This window comes from Solanum tuberosum, unplaced genomic scaffold (genome assembly GCF_000226075.1).
Source record: "Solanum tuberosum cultivar DM 1-3 516 R44 unplaced genomic scaffold, SolTub_3.0 scf00009, whole genome shotgun sequence".
Lineage (NCBI taxonomy): Eukaryota > Viridiplantae > Streptophyta > Magnoliopsida > Solanales > Solanaceae > Solanum > Solanum tuberosum.
In genome coordinates, this window is record NW_006238935.1 from 1,891,536 (window position 1) to 1,906,876 (window position 15,341).

Here is a 15,341-nt window from a genome sequence, read left to right on the forward strand (position 1 = left end):
ATTTTTAAAGCAATGATGCATCCATTTTCTTGAAATCTTGGATTTGCCTATGTTTCTAGCGCATAAAGGATGATCTGAGCTATGTGGTACTACTTAGATAATGTCAATAAAAGACTAAGGAGTCAGTCTTGATCTGATGGGTGACCCTTATAATCCTACGGTGGCACGTAGTTTTGAGGCTTAGGAATTGCTACTAAAAGGTCTTAGTCCTAACTTATAGGTGGCCCTTTGTCCGTTCGGTGCTATGGAATACTCCCAGCTGAATCATACATGTAAACGACATAATACTGATAATATTAGATAACTGAATAATACTGAAATTTAAGATTGAAATAATAAACACTTTATCTGAAAGCATCATATACAAGTGAAACTAAAAGGCTGAAGGTACAATTGATAATCACAAATTCTATCATCCTGAATAAAGCGTGCAATTTAAGTAATACAGTTTCAAAGACATGATTTTACCCTATTGCGAGGGCTTACAAAAATTACTATATAAAATATTTAATTTTAGATTAAAAAAAACATGTATTCATGGGCTATTCATGAAGAAAAAACTGAAATAAGATGTAATTAATTCTTTTCATATGAACCCTAGGTCCTCTAGAATCTGATTAACTAAAGAATAAAACTTAATGGGTGGAAAGATACCCATTATTCAAATCCCACATACCTGAAAGGAAAAATCTTAATAGAATTCTTGAACTCAAAGCTTGGAGATGATGAGCCCTAGATTTTTTGAAGATTCTAGACCGATGAACTTAGGGGAGAGGATAAGAGGGTATTGAATGATAAAAATTGATTGTATAACCCTCCTAAGACATTTTAAGGTCATTTAGATAACTCCCCAAATGTTTTAGAAAAAAAAATACCCTTACAAAAACTCAAAATCGAAAATCATTTGGGTGACAGACAATCAACTGAGTAACGGGCCATCACTTAGATAGTCCAAATGCCCAAATATCAAGCCTACTGGTCGGTTTTGATGTCCCATTCCAACGGGCCGTCACTCTCTGACACACTAGAGTACTTATGGTAAATCAGTCATAACATTTTATTCTAAAGTTGGATTGATGCAATCTTGATGTCATTGGAAAGAAGACTCATAGACCTTTAATTTGATAGGTCATGGGCCACCTAACTCTTTATATGCAGAGAGATATGATTGTTTGAAGTTGACTCTTTTATGATCTCATGGAAAAACTTAATCGGTAGGAAACCTTTGAACTCGACTTAATGCTAGAGGTCCCTTATGACGTTAAACCACATCTGATGCATTTCATACACATGGGAATAGTCTTTAACACACATGATCAAATAGGACATCACCCATTCCAAGATGATACACTTACACGAATGATTCAAATCTTTTAGCGTACAATCTCGCAATGTGTGCTACATGCACATGTGGAGAAACTAGTATATATAAATCGATGATTGATAGTTAATTTTACATATTATAAATTATCTTTAGTTGTCATATAGATGACAAACTTATAGTGTGAACAAATATGTGTACAAAGAAGTTATGATTTCAATCCAATGTTTGAACATGCGATTTTGGATCATGATTTCAAATTCCAAATTTTCTAAAAAAAAAGTTATTTAGAATTTCAAACCATGATTTTAATTTTATTTTTTTCAAATGTAAACTTGACCCATAAATTTATATTTTGTATAAAAATCTCATAATTTTAAATTTTACAAGAAAAAAAACTCATATTTGGCATGAAGAGATTGTTCATGTCATGTGAAAGAATTATATTTAAAAATAATTAGTTTCTACTATTGCTGACTAGTGAATCCTTATAAAGTATTCAAAATTATTATAATAGGAACACAAGATATGTAATTTTTCAATATGCTATTTATATTTTTATTTGAAATCAAACTTAATAAATATTATAAAGATAATTTTATTTGTGGATTTGATTAACAAGTAGTAACACTAACACCACGGAATATTGTCATGTCGATATTTATGATAATATTTTTAAATTATAATATGATTTAAAAATTTATTAAAAAATATACTTTTGAAAAATGTGGGTTGGCCCGGCACAACCCGTAGTCCACGTACTTGTGGGTGGGGCTGACCGTTTTTTTGTCCACAAAAAAATGAGTTAGCCTGTTCTGACCCGTCAAATTTCAAAGTCTGTATGGATTATCCCAAATAAAATGGGTCATATTGACAGTTCTACCTACGATATTCACATAATTTGTCTATGAAGTGTGATTTGCCTATTTAATAATTTTCACAACTTGTGAAATTTTTATATTTATATTAAAAAAATTACAACATAAAAATCAAATCAAGAGACGAGCTAAGATATAACGGTTGTTGATGCTTCATTTTCTATAGAGTGGAGTGATGATGAATGTAAGCTTATCCTTTTGTCAGCCATCAACACTCTGCACAAGTAAAAGACAATTGCTTCCCTCCACCTCCACCCCCATTTTATTTAGCTTCTCTCATTCTCATAAGAAACTTCGGCGTTTTGTGACTTGTGCTTCTTCCTCAGAGCTTCCGCTTCTCCCTTTCCCTATTGACCAGGTGAACCTTACTTCATTCTTTCCTTTGTAAGATTTTGCATTTTGTTGTTCAAGTGACTGTAATTTGTTATGCAGGTATTAGTTCCTTCAGAGACAAAGACACTACATTTGTATGAAGCAAGATACTTGGCACTCTTAGAGGAGGTACAACATATATATAAACTTTTTCATCTTCTATCTCTCATCATCAACAACCTATTACCTATGCATATGTAGTGCCTTACTAATTTCCAACTTAACCCTCAATTCTCAAATCTGTGTCTATTCACCAATAACTCATTTCTTATGCCTACATAAGAACATACACATTTGAGCTTTCTACTTAGGGATGGCAATGGGGCGGGGCAGTTGTAGGGAGGGGCGGGTTAGAGCTTTTGCGGGGGCAGGGCATCTTGTCAGGTACATAATATTTTTGAAAAAAACATGTGTGGAGGGGCGGGTACACAGGTTAGGGATTATTCCTTTGAAACTTAAACTAAAGGCTAAACATTTTGAAATGACAAGTGATGATGTAATCCACAGCAAGTTGCCATTTGAAATGGCGAGTGATGTTGTAGTGTCAATTGACATTGACTAAGTGCCCAATTCATAACCAAACAAAGCTACTAGTTCTGTGTAACTTCTTTTAGCAGTATCAATCGTATGACATGTCATCAAGACGTGGTGGGATAAATGAGATTCCTCATTCCTCTATCTTAATCAGAAGTCTCGAATTTCAGCTCTCATCGTGGGGATGCTTCTCCCTTAAATGGGAGAAAGGAAGTTGCTGATGTATGAGGCCAGTGGATAGAGTAAAGATTAAGTTCTTAATGAACTTAAACTTCATAAGCTGTTGCTGCTGTGAGGCCAGTGTATGAAACACCCACAAAAGTTAGCAGTAAAAGATTGATAACTGGTACATTTCTTTTAACTAAATTTTTTTTAGTAATTTATGCAGGGGAGAGCGGCACGGGGTGGGGAAAAACAAGAATTATGCTAAGCGGGACGGGGCAAAGTCTTTGTGGTTTTATGCGGGTTTGCCCTGCCCCGCCTCATTTGTCATTCCTATTTCTACTTAGCAACTATCTCTGCATACAGAGAGAGGGTTATTGGTACAAAATTTGAAATAGATATTGTTCGAAATTTGGGAAGAAAAGCAATCAATCGAATATTCTCACTAACATCATCATTTTAATGAGTAGTGACTATCAAAATATTCTACCTTAGCCATCCTTTTTTCTTTCTGCAGTCTCTTTTTAAGAAGAAGAAGTTCTTTGTGCACTTTGTTCTAGATCCTATAGCCATCAATGATACATCAGGAGAAGCATCTTTTGCTGCCAGATACGGTTGCCTGGTTGCAATTGAAAAAGTGAGTTTACTTGCTTTGCTGCTTTAAAAAAATATTGCTATCATATAGAACTCACCGTAAATGAGATCTTCACTATGTTGGGAAGGTTGAGCAATTGGAGATTGGTGCATTGGTATCTATTAGGGGTATAGGCCGTGTCAAAATTCTGAAATTTCAACAGGTATGAACCCGACATGGTAAATCTCCTATATGGCTGCTGACACATTTTCTATCTAGACAACCTGGTGGTAGATAGAATCAATTTAACCACTTCAAAGGAGTTGGAAAAACGAGTTTCTACTCAATGACTCTTTTCTGTATTGCCTATTATATTTAGTACTGTACTGTAACAATTCAACACTTTGAACACCTGTGAATAGAATTGGGGAGTGATTTTCTACAGATAAAAGTATCTTTAGTCTTTACGAGTTATGTCCAACGTATGTTTCTTCTAAGCAGTAACATTTTAAGAAACCATAGTCATGGCACTCTACATGTGTGCTCTCCAAAACATTTTCTATTTGTCAATTTAAGTGTAAATACTAAAAGTTGTCTGGGAAATCTTTCAAGCAAAGTTTAATTATAAAAAAGTAATAATAGATGTCAAAAAGTAGGGTATGGAGTGAGGTAATGGCCAATTTACCTTATCAATGTTCAGCTTACTGATGGGAAAAGAGGGGCATTTGTCTTTGAGCTTTTATAAATACTAGGTAGCTACGCCACCGAGTAAGTTATTTTAATGGCATAGGGGCTTATAAGTAGTATAGAATCTTACTTCCTATTTCTGTCAGCAATCATATGCCATGAATATTGGCTTAAGCACTATAGAAACTCTTATGCTCACAATCAGAATATCCAAGCAGGTCTTCACTTTGACATAATTTGTAGGCAGAACCGTACTTGACAGGTGCGGTCAAACCATTGCTGGACAACATTCCATACAGTGATACAGAACTAAGTTCCAAAGTTTTGAAGATAAAAGAAGCTCTCCGTAGTTTGAATAGCTTGGAAATAAAGCTGAAGGTTCTCCTTTCCCCCTTCTCTCTGTGTTCAGTCTATTCGAGTTCGGGAAGCATTGCACTTAATTAGCATATGTTTCTTCAGGCTCCTCAGGAAGCTTTGTTGCAAACTTTAACTGCAAACTCTTTGAGATGGTCTGAGAATACACCTTCTCTGGATTGTGACAACAGCTTCATTCCACCTCTCGCTGAGCTTGTATCCTTTGCAGCACTTCAACCTGTTTCTGGTAAATATTCAGTCTCCAAGTATATCTATGCATTATGTAGAAACCTCATTTGACAGCTTCTGAATGGATTGGTAGCATGTTTCTATTACAGGTCCAGCTTGGCTATATAGATAACTATATATCGAAACTCTAGGCTTGGAACATGATTATTGTCATCTGCTTGTTTAGCTTCAGCAATTCTATTAGTAGTTGCTGTGTTCTGAACTCCGTTAACGTTAAGGTTTGTTAGTTATAAACATGTGAGCATGTAATTACTGTTCATCCAAAACTCAAGGTTGTACTAACTCTTGAAACAACTTGCACTGAATTGAAATGTCCCGTTGGACTGGATTATTATATACCTTTGACCAAATTTAACTGGCAAAGCAAAATCTGGACTATTGTATTGCCTCTTCTGATCTACCTTGTTTCTCCTCTTATCCAGGATAGATAACCCCTGATTTGAGGCATAATTTAATCCCTATCTAATTATTCTGGAATCTGGAACAAATAAGTTTATTTCAGGTTAGAGCAAATACTAACAGTAATATAATAGTTCCAGAGTTTTCAGATGAACATCAATGCTCTCATTTGTGACACTTTTTTCTCTTTTGTGCTTCAGTTTATCAAAACCTATAGTATCCCAACTTTGCCTAAACAAAGGGGAAATATCTTAAGAAATATCCCAACTTTCATATAACATAGGGAGCAGGAACAACCCAAGAAACTATATTAGTAGCAAGAAACATCCCTATTTAGTAGCAAGAAACATATTTCTCCATTCTTGTTTCTATGTTGAACAAAAGAGAAACTAGATCCTTGGTGTAACATCTTGCTCATAATCAGATTTTCTCAACCAAAAGGGGTAATCCTTATGTCCCAACTATTGCAAGTTGCACTCATTGGATCTGCAATAATGGGTATTGAACTAAATGGAAATATGTAGCATGCTTATGTAGTTATGAATTGTGATGGTGGAAACCATTTGAAGCAGTCCTATGTTCGAGAAAGAAAATTGATGATCTAATATGTCTGTTTCTTATTTTTCAATCTTGCACTTATCTTTCCCTTTCCTTAGGATCCTCTGAGTCAGAACTGCTGAAGCTGCAAAAGAAGAAGTTGAGGGCAATGGACATCAAGGACACCCTAGACAGACTTGAAGATTCCATTGGATACGTGCAAGATAATATTTCCTTAGTAGCAGCCAAGCTTGCAATCCAATCTTTAGATTCCCGGTTATGAACAAATTCCTGAACAGGTTTCTATCTCTGGAACATGAAATTTTGAATGAAATGCTGAACTAGGTTCGTGTTGTTAGCACATTAAATTTGGTTGAATGAAGAGATGGTGTATAGAAATCATGACATGGTGATATGTATATTTGGTTGGCAAAGGATGCTGAAAACTGAAGAAAAAAATGTTTGGCAGGAGAAGTTACAGCTCAGTCTGTGCATCTTCAAGTTGAAAGCTGTTTAACATTAGTCTACTGTATATCAGGAGGTCTTTGGCATTCAAGGAAAGCATAGTATGTAATATTCACAAGGGAGCATTGTATTTAATTTATTCATGCAAATGCTGGTTTAATCGAACGATATGTCTTTATACCATGGATTTGCATATGGCTTTGAAGAAGCTTACAATTGTTCCAGCTTTGAATTTTATTATCCTTGCATTTTATGTGAACTTGTTCGAACCCTTGTCCCTCGAATTCTGGAAAGCAAGTAGTAATCAGATAGATGCCCATTTATAGGGGTGTACAAAACCGAACCGAAAACCGAACCAAACCGCAAACCGAGTCAACCCGAAAAAAAAAACCGACTAGTGGTTTGGTTTGACTTGGTTTGGTTTTGAAAAAAAAAACCCGACTATATTTGGGTTGGTTTGGTTTTAACTAAAAAAAACCAACCCGAATTTATATATATAATTTTAAAATTTTATTTTATACATAAAAATATTTACTTTGATATATTTTTAAATATTTCTTATATTTTTCCTTAGTTTTTATCTTTTAATATATTATTTCAAGTTTGAAACTTAAAATTATGAATGGGCCAATAAAGATTACGGAAAAGGGTCAAAATTGCCCCTGAACTATATGAAATAGACCACTTATACCCCTCGTTACATTTTGGGATAAAAAATGCCCCTGTTGTTATCCTAAGAGACAAAAAATACCCTCAAGAGTTAACACCCCAAAATTTTATTGACGTGGCAAGCCACATGGACTAATCCTTCCACCTAAGTGTTGCCAACTAGGATTCACTACAAAAGAACTAGACCTTTAGCGGCGACAACAGTTGCCACAAAATCCCAGAAAATCGTCACTAAACGTTTTTAACATTAAATTCTAATTTTGTGTATTTTTCTTCATTGTTTTTAAAAACCCAAAAATGATATCGATTAAGTAGGAGTTTGAAGACACTGTATGTTTTATTTTTATGTCATATGTAAATGTATAAAATGTACAATGATGCATTATATAGTAGGAGATTTGAATCGATAAGTAATTTTGATGATTTTTCGTAATAATATTGGATGTTTTAATATTGATATTGCCAGTTATTTATTTTAGAAAATTAGGTTGCAATCGAAAATTAATTATCATATTTTTGGTTGAAAAATAGATTTTACTAGCGAATGGTTGTTGGAGCCTTAGTCGCCACTAAAAATCACTCATAACCTTTAGTGGCAATATTTTGGGATTTTGTGGCGACTTTGTCGCCACTAAAGTCAAGTTGTTTTGTAGTGAATCTTAGTTGGCAACACTTAGGTGGATGGATTAGTCCCATGTGGCTTGCCACGTCACTAAAATTTTGGGGTATTAACTCTTGAGGGTATTTGTGGTCTCCTAGAATAACTGCAGGAGTATTTTTGATCCCAAAATGTAATGGAGGGTATAAGTGGTCTATTTTGCATAGTTCAGGGGTAATTTTGACACTTTTCCGTAAAGATTATAGTCCATAGATGTTGGTAATTATAATAAAGCTTAAATCAAAATCAAATTAATACTAATGCAAAAAGAAATCAATTTAACACTAAGAATGACAATAATATTGAATATTTGTTCTTTAGTTTTACATTGGTTTAGACAATTAAAAATACATAATCTAATTTTAATTTCTTTAATATTTAGTCATGTAACGTAATACTTATTAAACTTAATTTTAGCATGATTTAGTACTTTTAAATTATGATAATTTTCATTATGACTTGTTAATTTGTCAATATTTGTTTTACGCGATTTCATTATTATTATTTTTGTTGGATATTTTAGTGTCATTAATCATATTATATTGTGTTATATTTTTTAAGAAACATCTTAGATAGTTGTATTTTGGTAGGACTAAAGAAATATTTGAAGTACAAGTAAATTATATGTTTGTAATGAATACTTTACCGGAAAAACCCGAAACAACCCGAAAAACCGAAAAATCCGAAAAAACCCGAGTTTTATTGGTTTGGTTTGGTTTATAAATTTAAAAAATCCGACACAAATGGTTTGGTTTGATATTTGAAAAACCCGAACCAACCCGGCCATGTACACCCCTACCCATTTATACAATAACAGAATAGCAAAAATATCTTATTCTGGACAAATAACTTGAGTCAGCATCAACCAAGCCTCAACCCCAATTGTTATGGGGGTTTGACTATTTTTAAGTTAATTATCATACTTATTTTATAATTGGAATTGGGTCAAAAATATCCTAAAGTATGCTAAATATACCACTTATACCTTCCATTCCATTTTGGAATAAAAAATACCTCCGCCGTTATTCCAAGAGACCACAAATATCTTCAAGATTTAACTACCTAAGTTTTTAGTGATGTGACAAGCCACATGGAACTAATCCCTCCACCTAAACGTTGTCAACTGCGATTTACTACAAAAGAACTTGACCTAAAGGTTATGAGTGATTTTTAGTGGCGACTAAGGTTGCAACAGTCATTCGCAAGTAAAACCTATTTTTTCAACAAAAAAGATGATAATTAATTTTCGGTTGCAACATAATTTTCTAAAATAAATAACTTGCACTATCAATATTAAAAACATCCAATATTATTACGAAAATAATCAAAATTACTTCGCGATTCAAATCTCCTACTACATAATGCATCATTGTACATTTTATGCATTTACATTTGACATAAAAATAAAAATATAGTGTCTTTAAACTCTTCCTTAATTGATATCATTTTTTATTTTAAAAAAAAATAATATATGAAGAGAAAAATACAAAATCAGAATTTAATGTTAAAAATCAGTTAAAACCTTATTTCATCAATAGGAGAGTCAAACCTCCATTTTACATTTATTTTTCTATTTCAATGCTAATATGCTATTACATTCTTTTTAATTTTTACAAATTATTTACAACTTCACGATCCACGTTAGGATACATGTTTCAGATACCTAGGATATGCTACGTGGTCCATGTCCGCACGAAGCAAAAGTTGCACGGAATGTGGTGGGTGATGTATTATTACTATCTCTTCTTGTTGTATCCTTCCCAACATCGCCAGGTGATTTGCGCAATTATTTCGCTATCTCAAAGTATGAATTAGTACAATCCCAAGTTCGGATATAAGACAATTGCATTCTTCTATAACAACGCGGTCAGGATGACTTTTCGAGACGTTATCCGTCAGACATAGCCACTTCAGGGCTTCGCTCGAATCAGTTTCACTAATAACCTTCTTCAAATCGTTATCCTTTGCCAAAATCAAACCTCCGTGTATTGCCCATTACTTAGCTGTAAGACTCGACGTAGCTTTCATGCCAAGCCGTCCGTAGAACCTGCCCAACCACCTTCCCTGGTCATCGCGTGCGACCCCTCCAAACCCCGCCAACCCCGAATTAGGCATGAAGCTGCCATCAGTATTGATCTTCATACATCCCTCGGGCAGTAAAACGCAACTGATGAAAATAGGTTTTCTATTGGTCACTAGAGTTTTTGTTAATTGAATTGGACGATATTCAACTCTTGAAGTTGAGAAAAGATATGGATTTTGATAATAAACTGGATGAACGTACAATGTTGCCATTGTTTTTACAGTATCTAAAATTGCACGAAAAAAATAAAAAAAATACAAAGTAAGAAAATTAAGAACTAATGATAAAACGAAGAGCACACATATATTTAGGGTATTTTATAATCCCAATTTGTAACATGATTCAATTAATTAGCCATTTATGGTAAGTTAGAAAAAGGAAACTAATACTTTTTTTATTAATCCTACTGCATTCAATTTAATTAACCATTTATGGTAAGTTAGAAAAAGAAAACTAAGGAAATTAGGATCGACTTTTTCAATAAGAAAATTAATATTGTACTTTTAGGTTATCATATAGTTTTATGTTTCTATTATTCTTTTTCCCATTATTTTTTCTTCTTCACTAATAATTTCCTTTTTATACTAGTTTTTTATATTGTATTACTTGAGTCGAGGAACCATTGAAAATAACAATTTCTCTACATTTACAAGATTTGATAAGACTGTGTATATACCAATTTCCCAAAACTTGTAAAATTACACTAGATAGCTTTAAATATACTCTAGACTTTGCATTTAGATAATCAAAATAGCTACTAAAACATGATTTGTCCAATCTGCTCAAGTTTGGATGATTTATTAATTTGTCAAGTTATTAACTCCGCTTATTTTGACCTGCAGTTGGATTGATTTAGGTTAAATATATAAGCGAGGATTGACCCGTGAGAAGTCTTGCTAAATATTTTTTAATTTTGTTTTGTTTGATATGTTATATGCAATCGTGACCCATCCTGTTTTTATTTGTCCAAATTCAATTCAATCCGTCCATTTAACACAATAATTTATTAGATAAAACATTTGATCATATCATACACATTGAAGCACAATACACCTTAAGTCTAATGAAGTGATCATAGTCTTCTTAGATATTTCCGCATTCCACTTCATGGAGCTATAGCACTGCATTTTCCAAAAACAAACCAATTAGTAAAATAATAAACTGATCATATTAAGTTAAAATTAGAATAAATGACAATTTAGCCATGAACTTAATTTACCTTCACTTAATTGACAATTAGAGGTTTCTTATGGGAAATTGAATGGTAATTATGATAATTATAATTTGGTCTTCTAAATGCCATCATCTCAGTATTCCTGCAATTCTTCAGCTTGAACACTCTAGTTGATGATGAATCTCTTAATCTGCTCAAGAAAATATTAATCAAATTAATCAGGATTAGTATATGATTAACGTTACCGGCACAAAGACATTGTCATGAAATCGAATTTGAAACTTCATGATAGTAATGGCTATATATTCAATTTCGGGATAAAAAGAGGCTAGTTCATATTACTTTTATACATTATTGAGTTCACGAATCGACACATTTGTGGCAAAGGGTGACAAATATAACCACAAATCTCTATTCCGCTCAAATTCCTTTTTAGGTCACCATGCAGATTTTATTCCTATTTTTGAAAGTTAATACAAAAAAAGCCTTTGAAACTAGGACTGACAAAATATTAGAGTGTCATTTAACGTTTATAATATATTAGAATATGATCAAGCATTTTCTCATAAGATTTTTAGTTTACTCAAGGAATCTTTAAAGTGTAATCTAAAAGGTCCATATATCACAAAAGAACTAAAAAAGGGAATAACCGGCAAACATTATTGGCTTATTGCATTTTATTGTCAATAATTTACCAACATTAATTATGGTGAGATGGTTCGTGATCCCTTTACCGTAACTAAAGGGCTTATGTTTGAACGCGGTAAGTTGTAAACAATTAAAAGAGGGAGGAAAATATTACTTTTTGCAATCCACATTAGGATCAATAGAAATAGAAAGGCTAATGTTGCAAAGTTGAGGTATTTGCTTAGCTCTTTCTTCAATTACTCCAATAGTCAAAGCTTCTTTCTTGAGGCATTCACAAATACTTTGAAGCTTCAAATCATTATCAAAAGTAGCTATTTTCATTAATCCCTTAACACCATTGCAACAATGACCACTAATATCACCTTTTCCCATTAAAAAATCTTTGCATGGAAAAAGCTTAATAATGGTATTAGGGCATTGATAATTGCCATTAACACGACTAATTGCAATAATTAGAGCTAAAAACACAAGCTCGAAAATTAAATTCGAACGACCCATTTTGGTAAAAAATAAATAAATTATTATTTGCTATGGAAAGTTCAAGATTTTTGCATTTATATAGTAGACATCTTAGGTTGATAAAAAAGTGTAACGTAAAAATTAAAGTGAAATGAGCTTGGATTTTACATGTGAGCATGCATCTAACTTATAAAAAATGTGAATTATTGGACTATATGTGTAGTGGTAGCATAAAACATGTGTAATACACTTTAAAATAAAAAGATATTATGATTTTAAAAGAAAGAATAATAGAAAAGAAAAAAATTATCACTTAGAAGCTTTTACAAAAAGGATTTTTCATATGTTGCTAAGTTATTTACTGGTAAAACCGCACTTAATTTTATTTTATTTTTTTGAGTTTCATATCTCAATTATCCATTGTTTTGTTTACCTATCTAAACTATCAATTCTTTGCAAGTTTTATACCTCAACTATCAAACCTTTTTATATTAGAACGCACCTTGAAGTTGGTTCTCAAGGACCATAATTAAGAAATTTGGGATTAAGTTTTAGTCATGTTAATACTTTTTAAGCAAATCTTTATTGATTTGTAACTTAAATTTAAAAGGATAATAAGATTCATTCATTCAAAAAGGCGAATTTTTCCTCTCAAGAAGACAAGAACTCAAGCTTTAAGAACACACACGACAAGGGACCTGATTGAGTGAAGAAGAACAATCTTGAAGTGTTGATGTTTAAATGTTTGTATTATGCTGAAATTGTATTATTCATTTCTCATCTATAAAGAAACGTATCAAGTTCTTTCTCGATTACTGGTTGTAGGAACACAGTTAGAGTTAATTGTGTGCCTTACAAATTGAAGTCTATATCCATTAGAGTTAGTTAATATAGTGGGCAATGGATGCATTGCTTTGGCTCAGTTAAGTAATAGAGTTATTACTTATTGTGAGATTAAGAGTTTAATCTCTTGTAGTGTATTTGAAGTATGTATTCACTTTTGCTTGTGATTAGTGAAAACAATTGAAAATCTTGTGTGACATGTTGTGGTTTTACTCCCTTGAGTAAGGAGGTTTTCCACGTAAAACTCTTTGTCTTCACTGTCGTTTAAATAAACTCTTTACTGCATTTCTTCTGCACTTTTAACCTAGTACTATAGCACATTGTGAAGCTTGCACATCTCAACAAGTACCATTATGGTCATCATATAAATCCTTCAGCAGAGTCGGGCCAAAACAAGAGTATTGGCTCGACTAATTCAAATTCAGAGTATGTTGGGCATAGTCATATCATTTTTGGTTTTTCAGTTAACCAGCCAACACGACAAAGAAGAACATCTGATGTTAAGAAGAATAAGAACGATTGCGGCAATGGATTCGTTCCTCCTAGTCCGAATAGACTGTTAAAAAAATAGCTGAATCTATTTGATGATCTTGTAAGTTTCTTATTCTCTCTTTCATTTGCTTTGATGAAGTGATTAATATGTCATTTTCAGAAAAAATATTTGGAGGCACCAGATCCATGGGCTAATACACAAAAAAACTGGTAAATTCGCGTAATTCTTAAAGATTGGCTGGTAAATGCGAAAATAGACCTTAAAAATGGTGGGACTATACATAATGCTTCTCCAACTCATTACGGACCAACATTTTGGATGCTCCAAGGCGCCAAATTCATGTGTTTATACACGAATAATCGAGAAAGTTGTGTCATTCCTAAAGTCCGGCTGGTAAATGCAAAATAGGCCTTAAAAATGGTGGGACTATACGTAATAATTTTTCAACTCATTGCGGAGATGTGCATAAAGGTTTTTCAGAAAACAATTTTGGGTGCTTCAAGGAATCAAATCCATGGGCTAATACACACGAAAATTTGGAAAAGTCCCGTAATTCCTTAAACTTGGCTAATAAATTTGAAATAGGCCTTAAAATGGTGGGACTATACGTAATGCATTCCTCATAAAGTTTTTTAAGAAAAAAACTTAAGGTGCTCCAAGGCGTCAGATCCATAGGCAAATACACACGAAAAATTGGAAAAGTCGCGTAATTCCTAAAAGTTTGATGGTAAATAAGAGAATAGGCCTTAAAAATGGTGAGACTATACGTAATGCTTCCCCAACTCATTACAGAGATCCTCATAAAGTTTATTCAAAAAAAAAATTGGGTGTATTACGCCACGAGCCTACACCGTTGGCGGGACTGGCACTCGAGAACCATTGATGGCCCCAAGCGAACCCTTGGCCTTGCTAGACTCTCAGCGGAAGACTTACTCAACAGAAAAAGTACTTAAATGAATTGACTGAATAGATAAACTGAGAAAGTTTTAGAAAATAACATTCAACTTAGCCAAAATGGGAACTCAAGTCTTTAAAATCAAACAACTGAAATAACAATACTAAAGAACTCATATCTAACTGTCTATGAAGCCTCTAGATACTAAGAGGGATGTCGAGACAAGACTCCCGATCATCTTAACAACTGAAATAGCCAAAAGCAATAAAACAAAATATAACCAAAGGGATTCTCCAGAAAGCAAAGAGGCTCACCAACTGACTCTGAGTGCTCGACTGGATCAATGAGGCGCCGGATGCTGATCCTGGTTACCTGTATCTCCATCATAAAATGATGCAGGCCAAATGGCATTAGTACATTGAATGTATGAGCATGCGAGGGGAAAACTAAACATGACAAAAGCTTGAACTGAATTCTGAAAGAAACACTTACCTCAACTTTACTCAACTCATGGATACTCAACTCAATGCACAAATAGACAATAGTAAAGATTTAGTTTATATAAAGCATTTAAACAGTAGGTAACAACTCTGCCTACACTGCCACAACTGTCCTATAACTTGCCGGGATATAGAACGCCTCAATTAAGTGGATCTACTAGTCTATGCTAAAAAGCATTAAGGAATCATCTAAAAAGTATGACCCTTTCTACCCACGTTGGCTACATGGTTTATGGAGACTTTGAGTTATTATGAACTCATCCCCATATCGGTGCTCAATACTACTCCCAAAATATACTCAACTCATATGTTTAAAAACATAACTATTTCTCTGTGATTTGAGGTTATTACTCAAAAAGCTTATCTCTTAAAAGAGATGGGACTCAA

At 33.3% G+C, this 15,341-nt stretch overlaps 1 protein-coding gene across 2 annotated transcripts; it reads left to right on the forward strand.

Annotated features, from left to right (window-relative positions):
- The first annotated feature begins 2,333 nt into the window (after window positions 1-2,333).
- LOC102579030 (uncharacterized) lies at window positions 2,334-6,756 on the forward strand. 2 transcript variants are annotated; one of them, XM_006339303.2, is made up of 7 exons: window positions 2,334-2,557; window positions 2,632-2,700; window positions 3,785-3,904; window positions 3,990-4,064; window positions 4,772-4,906; window positions 4,988-5,129; window positions 6,187-6,756. In XM_006339303.2, the coding sequence occupies exons 1-7, from the start codon at window positions 2,375-2,377 to the stop codon at window positions 6,348-6,350; spliced, it is 888 nt and encodes a 295-aa protein (XP_006339365.1). In that variant the 5' UTR covers window positions 2,334-2,374; the 3' UTR covers window positions 6,351-6,756. The 2 variants fall into 2 exon arrangements, with proteins under 2 accessions (XP_006339365.1, XP_015166312.1); XM_015310826.1 differs by lacking the exon at window positions 3,990-4,064.
- The last annotated feature ends 8,585 nt before the right edge of the window (window positions 6,757-15,341 follow it).

Bases quoted from the DNA above. Each gene is read 5' to 3' on its own strand.
- LOC102579030 (XM_006339303.2), top strand. From the start codon at position 2,375: ATGATGAATGTAAGCTTATCCTTTTGTCAGCCATCAACACTCTGCACA. The intron at 2,558-2,631 runs GTGAACCTTACT...TTTGTTATGCAG, and splicing joins TCCCTTTCCCTATTGACCAG to GTATTAGTTCCTTCAGAGAC. The intron at 2,701-3,784 runs GTACAACATATA...TTCTTTCTGCAG, and splicing joins ACTTGGCACTCTTAGAGGAG to TCTCTTTTTAAGAAGAAGAA.